At 53.0% G+C, this 14,136-nt stretch overlaps 2 protein-coding genes across 2 annotated transcripts in view; both read left to right on the top strand.

Annotated features, from left to right (window-relative positions):
- The first annotated feature begins 83 nt into the window (after positions 1-83).
- Positions 84-4,823, top strand: ERP29 (endoplasmic reticulum protein 29). Its single transcript, XM_027894412.1, has 3 exons — positions 84-242; positions 1,605-1,743; positions 2,993-4,823. Exons 1-3 carry the CDS (start codon positions 123-125, stop codon positions 3,493-3,495), a joined length of 762 nt encoding a protein of 253 aa, XP_027750213.1. The 5' UTR covers positions 84-122; the 3' UTR covers positions 3,496-4,823.
- A 641-nt stretch (positions 4,824-5,464) lies between these two features.
- The window catches only part of TMEM116 (transmembrane protein 116), a 19,404-nt gene continuing 10,732 nt past the window's right edge, over positions 5,465-14,136 (top strand). The window contains exons 1-5 of the mRNA XM_027894380.1: positions 5,465-5,521; positions 5,873-5,919; positions 6,072-6,135; positions 9,969-10,100; positions 13,727-13,831. Of these exons, the coding sequence (XP_027750181.1) occupies positions 5,474-5,521; positions 5,873-5,919; positions 6,072-6,135; positions 9,969-10,100; positions 13,727-13,831 (396 nt within the window). The 5' untranslated portion in view covers positions 5,465-5,473. The remainder of the gene's footprint in view (positions 5,522-5,872; positions 5,920-6,071; positions 6,136-9,968; positions 10,101-13,726; positions 13,832-14,136) is intronic.

Below are 14,136 nucleotides of genomic sequence, written 5' to 3'. Positions count from 1 at the left end.
TGGGAGGTGCCCGCGGTCCCGCCCGGCGCCGCTCCCCCGGTGCCCGCGGGGCGGGGCGAGCCCCCGGCGGCGGCCGTCGCGCCGTCACGTGTTCCCGGCCGCTCGGCTCGCTGCGCTCCGCCATGGCTGCGGCGGCGGCCGCGGGCTCGGTGCTGCTGCTCCTGCTCGGCCTGGCGCTGCCCGGCGGCAGCACGCTGCACACCAAGGGCTCCGTGCCGCTCGACACCGTCACCTTCTACAAGGTACGGCCCGGGGGGCGCCGCCGCGCCCGGCGGAGCAGGAGGGCGGGAGGGAGGGAGGGCGGGGGCGGCGTGTCCCGCTCCCCGCGGGTGCTCCGGAGGGCCCGGGGCGCGGCGGGGCCGCCGAGCGGGGCCGGGGCCGCCGACACCGCGCGGGGAGCGCGGGGCGCCCGCGGAGCGGCCGCGCTGCGCCGTAGCCAATGGGAGCGCGGCACCCGCGGCCGGCAGCCAATGGGAGCGCGACGCCCGCGACCGGCAGCCAATGGGAGCGCGACGCCCGCGGCCGGCAGCCAATCGGCGCGGTCCAAGTGGAGCCGAGCCGCGCAGTTCGGGGGTCCGGCCCGGCCCGCGGGGCAGGGGAAGGTCCGGCCCGAGGCACCGGCGGAGGGGGAAGGAAAGTCCGGCCACCGCCACCCCGCCCGCCCCCCGAGCTCCGGGCAGCGAGCAGAGAGCCGCCGTGGGCCGGCCGAGCTGCCCGTGCAGCTGAGCGAGTGAGCAGCGAGTCGGGGCCGTGAGCGCTCCCCGCTTGGGTGGCTTCTCTTTTGTTCGTGGAACAGAAAGCAACAGGGTTCCGAGGGGTTGGGTTGTGGTTTTTTTCCTCCACTAAATCGCTTTGCAAGGAAGGCGTTTTCCCAGGGCCATGTGCGCTTCCCACAGGCCCGAGACGGAGCCTTCAGCCACCTGTGCGCGCAGGTGTTGTGTCAGTGCCTGAGCAGAGCGCTGTGTGGGTGGGGAGCTGCGCTGCAACCCCAACCTGTTCCTTGCAACCAGAAGATTTTGCAAGGTCTTCTGCTAAAGGGAGGGGAAAACCTCCAGCGGGGTGAGAGATTCCATTTCTGAGCTCATTGGAGAAGACATCACCCGAGCAGAGCAAGATTGGAGTGAAGGGGAATCGATTAAATCATGAATTCTCCATTTCCTGAGCCAGTACAACACCTCCTCTGCCTTCCTGTGCCTCCTCTCCTAGCTCAGAGTGCAGCTCTCGTGCTGGGACATTTGGCCTCTCTCCTCTTCATGGCCCACTGGAAATCATTTAGCTGACTTCCTTCCAAGATGCCAGTCAGATTTACAAGCAGATCTCATAATTAAAGGCATTATCAGCTCCTCCAAACCTACCACACATCATCTTTATCATCTGGTGCAGAAATAGACACCCAAAGCTCAGTCTTTCCTTCACACAGCACTGAGTCATTTTTGAAAGGCCATAATTATATAAAATTTCCATTCTCCCCCTGCATCTCTTCATTGCACAGGAAAAGAAGAACAAGCAGAAACAACCTTTGGTGACTTGTGGATTGCTCAGACCTGAAATGATCGAGTTTTGTCCTTTTCTCCCCTCCCTCCCCCTTTTTCTTCTTGTTTCAGGTTATTCCAAAGCATAAGTTTGTCCTGGTGAAATTTGACACACAATATCCCTACGGGGAGAAACAAGATGAGTTTAAAAAGCTGGCAGAGAGCTCAGGCTCCAGCGAGGATCTTCTGGTGGCTGAAGTGGGGATATCAGGTGAAGAGCCCTGGGCACGTGGGGACAGTGTGGGCTGGTGAGGAGGAGATGAATTCCAGTGGGATTTCTGCTGAGAACAGGCTCTGAGGCAGTTCTGGGGGTGAGGGATGGATGTGATACTGCCCTGGGTGGTGGCTGAGCCCGCTGTGTGTGGGAGAGCAGCTTTTCCACCTCAGCTGGGTAATGCAGAGTCAACCCAGGCTGCTGAACTGCTGCCCCACCCTCCTCAGCCCCAGCACTTCTACCTCTCCCCCCCCCTTTTATTTTTTGTTTTTGCTTTCTTTGCCAAGAGAAACCTTTTGGTCCCTTTTGCAGGGAAGAGACCTTACAAGAATCACTCCTTAGCCACAATCCTGGTCAAACAAAGCGTATTTAACATGGTTAATTCTATGTAGAAAATGCCAGGGCAGCCCAGAAAGGGGTTGTTGTGCTGTAACTCGATGTGGTTGTAAATGGATTTAAAAGAGAAAAGCAGTGAAGAATAGAGCACTGTCACCTTACATGCTCTGGCTTTGTGGGTAGAATAAGAATTTTAGGTGAATTGTCCAACTGGGAAGTTTTACCCATGCTGATATTTCTAAGCAAACATGGAATCTTCTATGTAGCATAATCGAAGTGTCTTTGTTTTCTGTCCTCAAGAATAAATGCTATTTATATAAGTAATTTATGTAAGATGGGTAAACATCTTGTAGCTTGGCATGCTGTCAGAATTAAATCATTCTTTGCACATGGACAGGAAGAAACTGTAAACTCAGATAAAAGTAAATGGATAGAGGAAAACAAGGAAAAATTGGCTATTAATTTCCCATAAGGAGGATGGGGTTTGTATGTAAAGATCCTGCCAATGTCTGATGCTCTGATAGTCACAGCAAAGCACCACTCGAATTTTGTATTTTGCTTTGGAAAACCAAGTGATTTTCCAAGGTGGTTTTGTCTCAGTGTGTGGCATTTCCTTGGAACAGGCTCCCCAGGGAATGGTCACAACCCCAAGGCTGCCAGAGCTCCAGGAGCGTTTGGACAACGCTCCCAGGGACAGGGTGGGATTATTGGGGTGTCTGTGCAGGGCCAGGAGTTGGACTCAGTGATCCTTGGGTGTCCTCCCAGCTGAGGATATTCCATGATTCTGTGACTGCCTGGCAGACAGGTTGTTAGGACGTGTTGAAACTGGAGACAAGCATTTGTGTAGGAGGGAATTGTAAATGAATCCTTGATTAACTGTGCTTCTCTGTGGTTTGTTTTCTGTCGACAGACTATGGCGATAAACTGAACACTGAGCTGGGGGAGAAGTACAAGCTGGACAAGGAGAAGTTCCCTGTTTTTTACTTGTTCCAGGATGGTGACTTTGCCAATCCCTTGCTTTACGGTGGTGAGATCAAGGCCGGGGCTATTCAGCGCTGGCTGAAGAGCAACGGCATCTACCTGGGCATGCCGGGCTGCCTGAAGGAGTACGACGTGCTGGCCAGCAAGTTCGTGAGCACCACCGAGAAATCCGAGCGCCAGGCCCTCCTCAAAAAGGGGCAGGAGAGCTTGGGGAAAGCTAAAGAAACCGAGAAGAAATCGGCCGAGCAATACTTGAAAATTATGAGCAAGATCCTGGAGCAGGGAGAGGAGTTTGCTGCTAACGAGGTGGTCCGAATCACAAAGCTGATCGAGAAGAACAAGATGAGTGATGGGAAGAAGGAGGAGCTCCAGAAAAGCCTCAATATCCTCACTTCTTTCCTGAAGAAGAATAGTGAGAAAGATGAGCTCTGATGTGCCGGAGAACTTTGTTCAAGCTGTGAAATGTCAGAGAGTCCTAACCAGTTCTCCATATGCAAGCAAACTTCCCGCTGACTTCAAGAGAGCAGCAGATTTCCTTCTGGTATTCTCAGTTTTTGGAAGATCAAGAGGAAGACATTCCCTGAAAACACAGTATTCTAAATGTTGGAAAAAAATCACCTAAAAGCAAGACAACAGTATTGTGTAATACTATCCAATAACAGTGTTAAAGCAGACAACAGCATAAAAAAGTACTAGATTGGCCAGAAGCACATTCCTGGTGGTTTTTACAGCTGTTCCCTGGCAAACAAATAACAACATTCAGTCTCACATTCCATCTTACATATCGGAAAAGGTACAGATTGGGTGCCCTTTGTATCCCCACCTTTCCCTGTCCGTGGTGTCCTTGGGTTTTACACTCATTAGTCTACCCCGCACACACCTTTTGTTGCCCCAGTTGGGCTCCAAGTCTTGTCCTTACCTGTTGTTGACTAAGAGGCCTGGAGTTTCCTTTTTCTGCCTTCTCTTTCCATGGCTCCTCTCCCTGTTTGGTTTGGGTTTCAGCCAAATGCTGGCAATGCAAACAGTTCCTCTTCATATCAGAACTTTCCCCTCATCTTCTGGCCAGAGCAGCCACTTCATCAGACGTTCTCCTGAAATCCTTTGTGGTACCCTGACAGTGAGTGATGTGAGCTCTGAGCAAGGGCAGAGTCTCCTTGAGGTGCTATTACACTCAGTCTCACCAGTTTGTGCAAAACTTCTTTTTCAGAGGTAAATTCGGGTGAGTTTTCTTATGGCTGGAGAGCACATGCGATGCCTGGGTGTTTTACCTCTCCAAGCTTCATTGCCCAGGTTCCAAACGAGAAAGGTGAGACCGATAACGACATCTGAGGTGTAGTTACTCGAACAAAACGTTTTCTCCAGCCTCCTGAAGTGATTGACACCGTCAGACTAAAGCTCCGTCAGCGTTTGGTAGTTCTAAATATTTGAAAATGAGTTCTTGTAACAAGAAGCAGAAGTGTTTGTGCCCTTAGAAGCCCCATCTGTTTTATTTTAGTGGAGATGCCTGGCCCAGGGATCAGGTGAGTGCTCAAAACTGTGGAATTCGGATGCCCCTGGAAGATGCTGAACCGCTGGTCAGGGTTACAGAGAGCTGAAGAGAGAAACAACCTGTGCGTTCTACCTTAAAACTACGCTTTAAGCAAAACTGATTGCTGTGGGAGCTTTGCTGCCTTTTGAATCCTGGGGGTGGGTGCAAGGAGCAAGATGTTACTGCGAGATAAAATGTATTAATAATACGATAATAAAAAGGTTCCAACTCAGAGCTGCTGCTTAAAGAGCGTTTTCCAGAGGAACTGCTGCCTATTCGGTGGTCGGAGGGGAGGCCCTGACTGATCAGACGGGTGATGATGCTGGAACTGGAAGCAAGAGGGAGATGGGGGGAAGCGGTGTGAGGGTGCGTCCCTCGGGACGGGAGGTCTCTCCCCCTCAGGACGGGCAGAGAAAGAATCCCGGCAAGGCTGGGAAAGTCCTTGGGAGGACTTAACATGGAGACGTGTTCCACCTGAGGCACTGAGGGGAGCAGGTGCTGGGAGGAGCAGGCCCTGAGGGGACCATCTCCCAGGGCTCTGAGGGGAACAGCCCCCCACACGCCCCCTCAGAGCTTCGCTCTGAGGGGGCGTGTGGGGGGCTGTTCCCCTCAGAGCCTTCCTCGAAGCTCTTCCCCGCCCTCACGGCGAGGAGGTGCCGAGCTCCGCGGGGGTCGCCTCAGGTCGGCTCCGCCCGCCGGGGCTCTGTGGGTTCCCCGGGGCGATAACCCCGCTGTTCCCCCGGGGGACTCCTCAGCCCCTCCGTACCCCCGGGCCGCTCCCTCAGCCGGCCCTGCCGGGCGGGGGGGGAGGCGGCCCCCGGGGCGGAGCGCGGGCGGTGCCCGCAGCCCCGGAGCGGTGCGGCGGAGGCGGCGGGGGGATCCATGGCCCTGCCGGCGGAGGCGGCCCGGCTGGACGGGGGCTGGCAGGAGGTGAGCGAACCCCGCCGGCACCGGGACACCCCACCACCACCACCACCACACCCCCCGGGACCGTGCCATGCACGCGTCCCTTCTCCTCCGTCCCCTCCCGCTCCATCCCCAGCCCGCCGGCACCGGCAGCGCTGCCGCTCGCCTCCCCCGGACCCCCCCGCCCCCCGGTGCCCGGTCTGTGCTGCCCGATCCTATCCGGGACCCCTCGGTCAGGGTCACCGGGACGTTCTGCTCCTCCACGGGAACCTCTCCGTCCCCGTCCCGGGCCGTGGTGCCCGCTCGTGTTCGGGATCCCCCGGTCCCCCCCGGTTCGTGGCCGCCACCTGAGCTCCGTCCCGTCCTTCTTCCCAGGTCTACTCGGCGCTCCAGTGGATCCAGTTCACCATGGCCATGCTCAGGTACGACGCGGTTGCCGGCACGGAGTTACCATCGCAAAGGCGATTTTCTCCAAAAAAAAAAAAAAAAAAAAAAAAAAGAAGAGAGAGAGGGAACTCGCGTACCCCGGCGAGGCAGACGCGCTCCTGTTCCAACCTGTGCTTTGTTTTCTCAGCGTTGTAGGTTCCAGCTCGATTATTGCCTACGCCGTCTTCCAGAACGCAGTGAGGTCCCCCGAGGTAAGGGCTGTGCCTTCTTCTCCCTCCCCAAGCCGAGCTGTCGGTCCCGTGCAGGTGGATCACCTTGGAGCAGCTGCAGGTCTCAGGGTTATGTGGTTAAACCTCATAAACCTCCAAGATTTTGGCTCTTTGTCCGTGATTGGAGTTGAAGGGGCTGACCTTGAACTGTACCTGTGCAAGGAGAAGCAGGTTCCTTAGCCCTGTGCTTTCTGCTGCTCCAGTTATTCCTGGGAGCAGGGATTTGTTAATGTGCCCTCCTCAGTGGGACAAAACTCCTGGAGTGCTGAGGAGCTGTGCCCAAAGCTGCTGAAGTGCAAGTTAGAGATGTGTCCGTGGAAATGCTTTTACAGGTGTTGGTCTTTGGGTATTTCTGAGGCATTTTCCCAGGCAGGTGTGCTACTAAAGCTGATACAATTCAGAGGTGCAACTGATACAACTCCAAGTTCAGACAAAAAAGGGCTGAAAAGCAGTTTGTTGTGCCAGACTTTGCAGTGGGACTTTGGAAGAGTCACCCCTGCCACGAACATTCCTAATGCTGAAGCTGTGGGACTCAGGTGCACACATCCCTTGGGGTGGGACAGCCTGCACGTGTGCTGCAGGTGGAATAGGAATGCAGTGCCTGGCACATCCTAAGGGCATTCCATGCACAGGTTAAGCAGGAACCCCCTGGGGCTGAGAGATATCTGACATGCCAAGCAGGTGTCTGGCACATGCACGGTATCCACAGGCATCCATCTCATCCTGCCAGGCTTGGATATCCATACACAGTCCCTCTGTGTGTCCCAAACTTCCCGGAGGTAGTGAGCAGAGCTAACCCCTGGGAACCTGGGGTTTGGTGTCCAGGATTTGCAGGGAACAGGTTACTGTAAGAGCAGAGGGACAGTGGGGCTGCCAGCAGCTCTATCTGTCCTTCCCTCATCTTCACTGTTCTTTGTACATCGTGGGTTTGATCTGCAGCCCAGAGTACAGGATTTCCAGGGAATGCAGGGAGTTATCCCTGCAGAAGGAAGGGATACAGGCAAGCTGGCAGCTGACACATGGCTGGATGAAGCAGAGTGGGAAGGAGAACATGAGTCCAAGTTTGTAGGGCAAATCTGCCCCCATTACAGCACACAGGGAGTCTTTCCTCCTGGAAATTCTCTGCCCAGCATATCCAGAAGGAGCTGTGGAGATCTCTGTGCATTCCCAGGGAGAAATGAAGTCTGGAACTTCGCCTTAGTGCTGGGATAGAAACCCTGCCTGAGCTTGTGCTGCTCAAGGTGCACATCAAAGGCTCCTTCTACCACATCTCCTGCACCAGGAGAGCTCCAGATGTGGTTCTCTCCTGAGATCCTCCACTCTGGAAGGATGCAGAGCTGGCTTTGGCAGGTGTCCTGCTGTGACTCAGCAGCCTCTTCCCGTTACTTCCATGGCCAGAAGCCTGGTCACTCAGGACCCTTCTGCTCTCTCCTGGTCATATGATGAGGCTGTGGCTTGGGAGCCGCTCGTGAGCCACGCATGGCTCCAGGTCACAGATGGGCCCTTCCTGCTCGAGGGAGTGCAGATGTTTCTGCTCAGATTATTGCTGCAAATGCGGGTGGGAGGGGTGGGTGCCAGCTGGAGGGAGGGACTGCTCTGCACAGCTCTCCATGCTCCTGTGCTGCAGCCTGAGGGGGAGATCTGCTGCTGGGCTTTCAGAAGCGACACAATCTTCGGTAACTTCCCCATTGCCTTGTCCTCATGTTTCTGGTCTGCGGTGGAAGTTTGTAAACAAAGGGGCTGGAAGAGATCCATATCAAAGCTTGCCACAAACATATTCCCTGAGTCATGAGGACCCACAGCAAAACGTTTAAAAATAAACAGCTCTGGAGCCTGGGAGGAGAACCATGTTAGAAACACTTCCCCTCCTGCCCCCCAGAAATCAAATATTGCCTTCTTGAAGCTTTTCTGCCTTTAGGGGGTCAGTAAAACTCTTCAGCCTGAGCTGAATCATTCAGAAGGAACCTCAGGTCAATGGGTTGAAGGAAGAAACCTCAGCTCACCATGCGGCTGGGTGATGGCCACAGAGCCACATCCCCGTGCGTGCTCCAGCCTGGCATCTGGAGCTGCCAGGATGGAAATCATTACGTCTTTCCAGTCCCTTCCTCTATTTTATAAATACCGTTTGGTATTTGCTTTCCCCTTTTGCGAGTCAGAACCAAACTGCCTTCACTTATCACTGTCACCTACTTCTTTATTCAGGTCTGGGCCAAAACTCCTCCACCAGTCAGTGGTTCCTCGCTCCAAGGGCACTTGTTGCTGGAGATAGGGGTCACCTGTTTGATTGCAAAAGTTGCTTCTTTGCTTATTTTAGAGCTGTTTGGTTTAACCTGCCCTGCTCACAAACTGGGTGGTGTCCCCAGCCTGTCGTACCAGGGCTTCAGTTGTGCACCAGCAATGAAAAGCTGGGTTAAAAAAGGCATTTGTAAGTGAAATTATATAAGTATTAACTCCAGATATTTGTGCCATTATGCCCCAAGGGCAAATCTGGCTCAATTAGATATACCTTACATCTTATCAATCTTACTAATCTCTTTTCTTATTGCTCATGGGAACGAGGGTAACACGGCACGATGGGTGGCAAATATTTATTTCCAGGACAATATTGAGGCACATCCCACCAGAAGCTCAATTCCATGGCAAAAAAAAACCAAAGAAAAACAAAAAAACCCCACAGCCTCTTGAAATGCTGTGTTTAACATTATAATTTCCTGTAGGGAAAGAAAACCACCATCATTTTCTCTCCAGGATGCTGAGAATGAGGTACCGAAGGCTACAATTAACAATGTAGATAATCAGGCTGCCTTTCCAGAGCGTCTGCTCTCCCACTAACGACAGAAATGTTGGCCAGAATTTTGCACAAATGTTTTCCTGCAGTGTTTACAGTGCTGGCCAGTGCTTGCAAACTGGAAATGGGCTGGAAACTGCTGTTAAAGGGGACGTGACTCTGTTGCAGCTCTCAGTGGAAGTTAATCTGGCTTGTGACATAGACCCAGCCTGAGTCACCAGCTGCAATGACATGGGACTCAGGGGGAAAGTGCCTGTTTAAAGTTGTTTCATATCTGAAGATATTTGTGTTTGCCAGAAGTTTAATTTCTCTCTAAAATGATTTCTTAGCCAGCCTGTCCCATTCTGCAGAATTGTGAAATTATGGATATTTGAGTTATTTCCTGTAAGTTTTGATGCTGCTTTTGGATCCCAGTGGCAGGAAGGGGGTGTGCACTGGAACAGCTCCTGAGAGCACGAATTTGTGTGGATTTTGTCTGCAAGGAGAGTTCACCAGCAGAGCAGGGGGATAACAGTGTTCAGATAACACCTGACAACCTGATGTATTGATGTCCTTGCTTGGTTGATTAATTTGAGCACAGTTAATCTTTCTGTTAGGAATTGGTACAGTCATTTTAAAGGACTGAAAACAAGGATGATATTTAGGAGTAAAAGCTGAATTATTTCCATCTGGTAACTTTTCTTTAAACTCCCTTGGCTGTGAAAGTAAAAGAGACTTTTTTGCTTGAAGCTTTCAAGGTTTGCTGCAGTTAAACTGACTCTCAGAAACTTTGTCATAGTGCTTCCCTGAGGGTGAAACCATCCCTCTACAAAGTGCCATTCAGACCCCACTTATCCTTAACTGAGGCTTTCAAATTAAGTTTGCAGTGGGATACTGGCCTTCCACTGACACTCCTTCCTGCAGAGAAGGCTTTGGAAGGCCGTGTTTGATGTCTGTATGTCTGATACAAGGTAAAGCTGCAGCTGTGGGTGGGTGTGGGAGTGTTGTGATGCCTCTCCCACCTGTTGAGCCTTTTCCCTTTCCCCAGGTGCGTCCACTTTTCTACCTGAGCCTCTCCGACCTGTTTTTGGGAATGTGCTGGCTGGCTGGGGCTCTGCTCTACAGCTCACCCACCTCCCAGCAGGACCTCATCTGCTACAATCTGCAAGCAACGGGACAGGTAAGTGTCCTTCATCCTAACCCTGTGGCATCATATCCCTGCTGGAACGGTCATTTGCCGTAATTAACCCTTCTGGTGGTCGGTGTGGCCGTGGGGGCCGTTTACAGACAGGTTTTTGGCAGAGGCTCCCTGTGTGAGCTTGACTTATTGACCTCTTGGCTTCGTGTGGAAAAGGGAGATAAGTGATGTTTGGGTTTAGGATCCTCTGGTGTGGGAGAGGCCGTGAGGAAGGCAAAGAGATCATGGGATTTTTGTGGTTGCTTGTGTGAAGCGAGTGGATGGGGCCTGATCTCCTTCCTGCTGGATCTGTGCCCAGGGTGATCTCTGTGCCTCTCAAAGAGCAGATTTTCTTTTCCTCTTCGTGCTTCCTCCAGCCTGGGCAGGAACAGACACATCCTGGGACTCACTTGAGCTCAGATTCAGAGCATTACTCATCTAAACATCCCTGCTCTCTTGGTTGCTCTTCCCAAGGATACTCAGGGGTTGCTCCACCAGCACAAGCTCAGCCTCGGGGATTCAGCTGCTTTCCAGCTGATTCCCTGTGCTGGAGGCTAATTGGAGCAGAGGGAGTGAACATCATTTTCCTGACAGTTTGCTCTTGTCTCACCCAGCTCCCTTTTCAGCATTAGGCTTTGGAAATCACTGCTCCAAAACCAACACTGCAGGATCCAGAACTGTGCCGAGCCTGGGCCAGGATGGCAGTTCACCAGTGGTGATCTGTGGGATTAACAGTTTCCTTTCAAAGGAAGAGCAAGGGGCTTTGGGGAGCCTTGATGTGTGTTGTGTGGTCTTGGGAAGCTCCCTGGGAATGTGGTGGTAACTCAATATCCTCACTGAGCAGCAGCAGCAGAAGCCAGAGGGGATCTCCGGGTGCCTTGGAGAGGGCAGGGAAGCAGCTACAGGTGTGGAATGGAGTTGTTGCCGCTGTTATGTGTCTGGGGATGGGTTCCTGCAGCCCAGGGATGTTTCAGCAGCTGTTTGTGTGAGTGTAAGTGTGTTCCTGAGGCTGTTGAGAGCAGCTGTTCCACTCCAGGCTCATCTCTGGTCTCTCCAGCTCTGCTGTGGAGGCTCCACAATCATTGAGAGATGAAACAGTGGGATCTGGGTAACTTGGCCTCTTGGGAATAATGCAGAACAGCATCAAAGGTGTTTTCAAGGTGATGGTACAGGGGAAAATGAGGAGAGCTTGGGAAAGGCTTTCCGGAGCTGAAAGGTGGAAGGAGCAGCTGGGACTGAACGTGTTCCTGAGCTGTTTCCCTTGCCTGGGGACAGTCCTTGGTGAAGTGTGACCTTTTTATGGCCTGGAGATGGCAGGTTGCACTGCTGGAGGAAAAATAGGTTGGATAGAGACAATATGGCATAATTTCTCAGTTCCCATGCACTTCTGGCTGTTTCTGCCCTCCCTTTTCCAGGGAGGGACCAGCACAGGAGGGGGGCAAGGTGGGAGCTTTGTTTTCATGCTGGGTGAGCAGAACTGGCCTTGGGTTAGTCCTTACAGGACAGGGGGCAGTCAGGGTGCTGTGGGGGGGGGGGTGTGCAGGGCCACATCCTGACCCCCAGCCAGTGTTACCAGGCCCCTCTTCCATGTGCCACTCCAGTCCCCCCTGGCACAAGGACTGCCCCGCTGGCAGAGCCGAGTTGTGCCTGGCAAGAGCTGTCACTGCTGTTTGCTCTGGGAGAAATGAAAACAAATGGAGCACTTGCCATGGCAACCTGTCCACAGGGAGCACTGACTGAGCAGGACACCCCACCCCACACCCCCCTCTGCCCTCGGGGGTGGTGGGAACACCTTGTGCGTAGGAAGGAGCCGTGGAGAGGTTCAACCAGCAGCTTCTGTGGAGCAGAACCCGCTGGAATGAGCAAATAAATGTCTCACAGGGGGCCTCATAAACACACGTGGCTTCCCTGCACACCAGCACCTAGAAAATGTCAGATGTCAGAAGGGTGAGGATGGGCAGGCAAGGCTCAGCAGGGTGTTTGCAGCTGGCAAAGAGAATTACACCAGGGTTTCTGGGATGTCCCAAGGCATTGCCTCAGGAGCAGGACAATCTTCTGCCTTATTCAGGCTGTTCACCCTCAGTTTATCACCACGGGCTGGTGTTGCAGTGGATGGAGCTCCCCAGCATCCCTAAAGGAGGGGATTGCTTTGTTTCTTGGGTTTTCCCTGTTTCAGCCCCAGAGCTTTGATTGATATTAGTGTAAATAGTGCTCCCTTTGCTGTCCCTTGGCGTTGTTCTGTCCTCCTCCCTGCCTTGCCTCTGTGTTACAATAATACAGTGCAGGATAAAGATTGTGGTTATAATTGCACAATCCCCCCACGTTCTTCCAGTTCAGTTCCAGTGGCCTCATAATGTCCTGGCAGGCTCTGCCCACGCTGGGGAGCACAATGGGAGCCACACAAGTGGGATAATGAGGGACTCTGGGGCCTCTGCTCTATCTCCTCGTGGGAAGTGCTGCAGGACTGTCCCCAGTTCCAAAGCTGGGGCTCAGGAAAGCAGAATTCCCTTCCCTTTCCGCTGGCACCTCCCCAAGGGGCGTTTGGTTCCCTCTTCCAAACCAGAAGGCAGTGCTGGCATTTCTTGAGCCTGAAGTGCAAGACAGCAATACTTGTGGACTGTTTTGATGACCTTCCCTGGAAGTAACTGGAAAAGGGCAGCAAACCCTCATTAAAGCTCGTTTAATGAGCTGGAAAGTCACTGCAATGTTCCTGCTGCAACGTCACAGCCCCTTGGACTCGGCCCCTCGAGCCGGCCAAGAGCATTTGCAACCTCCAGTGAAAGAGGCCAAGTTTATTTAGTGACTCCTTTCCCAGACATGGATGGTCCCAGGGTGGCAAACCTGTGCTCCTTATGGTTTTGGCAAAGAAAAGAAATTCCCTGGTCCAGCCCTTCCTCTTGGCCTCTGCCACTGAAGTGTGTGTTTCCTGGAACACACAGCACGTGCGTGGACATGGGCTGAGCAGGCAGCCTGGAGCAAATATGGCTTTGAAAATAAATGGGATAAAGGTCTGGGAGGTTTCGCAGGAGATTTTAGGTATTTGGTCTCATCCCAGGCTGTGGAACTCTCAGTGGGAAATGGTGTGCTCTGTCTTTTCTCTCCTTTTTTTTATTTTTCCCCCATGGAGAGAAAAGGGATTTTGGGATGTTAATTCAGGCAGATATTCTCTGCCCTCACTTTCCTCTTTAAATATCCCATTGTTTTGTGTTTCCGTGAATTCTCAGTGTAGGGAGCTCATTATGCAAAAATCTAAAAGTCTCATCTGTGCTGTTTCCTAATAGATGTAGCACAGAGGGGCTCCAATTGCCACTGAACCTGTTGTTGCCAAGATTTGGGCCAAAAAAATGAGCCAAATCACAAAGATTTGTATTTCCAAGACAGCCCTGCTGTCCTCAGTTCTCCTGTCTCCTGCCTGAGGGCCAAGTGAAGCTGCTTTGTGAGGTTTAAGGTGGGAGCCTCTCCTCAACCTGGCTCTTCCCAGCTGGATGTGAGCACAGGGGCTGTGAAGGATCCTCACCTTTGGCAGATGTTTCTTCCTGCCTCTGTTCCACAGGCTTTGGGTCGCCAGTGAGGAACTAAATGTGCTACAGAAACTGTTCTTACAGGACTGAAATATCTGTATTTCCCAGGTATTCTACGTGGCCTCTTTCCTCTACACTGTCAACTACACCTGGCACCTGTACATGGACCTAAAGGTGAAGTACAACCAGAACCTCTTCAGGGTGCTCCCCCAGGTGAGTGGGACTGATGTGGAACCACAGTTGGGTGCCCAGGTCTGACTGTGGGGCCTGGTGGGACGTGGGGGCTGCACACAGAACATTTTCCTCGTCACAGGGACCTTGAAGGCCCTTTCTGCCCCATGGCTGCATGAACTGGTGTGTCCCTGAGGTCAGCAGAGTCACTGCTGGGTCTGTGAGGGCATCTCAGCACCGGGGGTTGGGGATGCAGTTGGCAGAGCAGGGGTTTGCAGCAGCTGAATGGTTTGGTGCTGTCCCTGCCCTCTGCCAGGGCACAGCAGAGGGACAGGAGAGCAAGGGGT

Source organism: Empidonax traillii, unplaced genomic scaffold, assembly GCF_003031625.1.
Source record: "Empidonax traillii isolate 1590-97213 ecotype Southwest subspecies unplaced genomic scaffold, ASM303162v1 scaffold426:size1138770, whole genome shotgun sequence".
NCBI classification, from domain to species: domain Eukaryota; kingdom Metazoa; phylum Chordata; class Aves; order Passeriformes; family Tyrannidae; genus Empidonax; species Empidonax traillii.
Note: the sequence above shows the minus strand (reverse complement) of the source record. Positions and strands in the feature narration are given on the sequence as shown.

Excerpts from the sequence above, each read along its gene's own strand:
- ERP29 (XM_027894412.1), top strand. The coding sequence starts at position 123 with ATGGCTGCGGCGGCGGCCGCGGGCTCGGTGCTGCTGCTCCTGCTCGGC. Across the intron at positions 243-1,604 it reads ACACCGTCACCTTCTACAAG|GTTATTCCAAAGCATAAGTT; the intron begins GTACGGCCCGGG and ends TTCTTGTTTCAG. Across the intron at positions 1,744-2,992 it reads GGCTGAAGTGGGGATATCAG|ACTATGGCGATAAACTGAAC; the intron begins GTGAAGAGCCCT and ends TTCTGTCGACAG.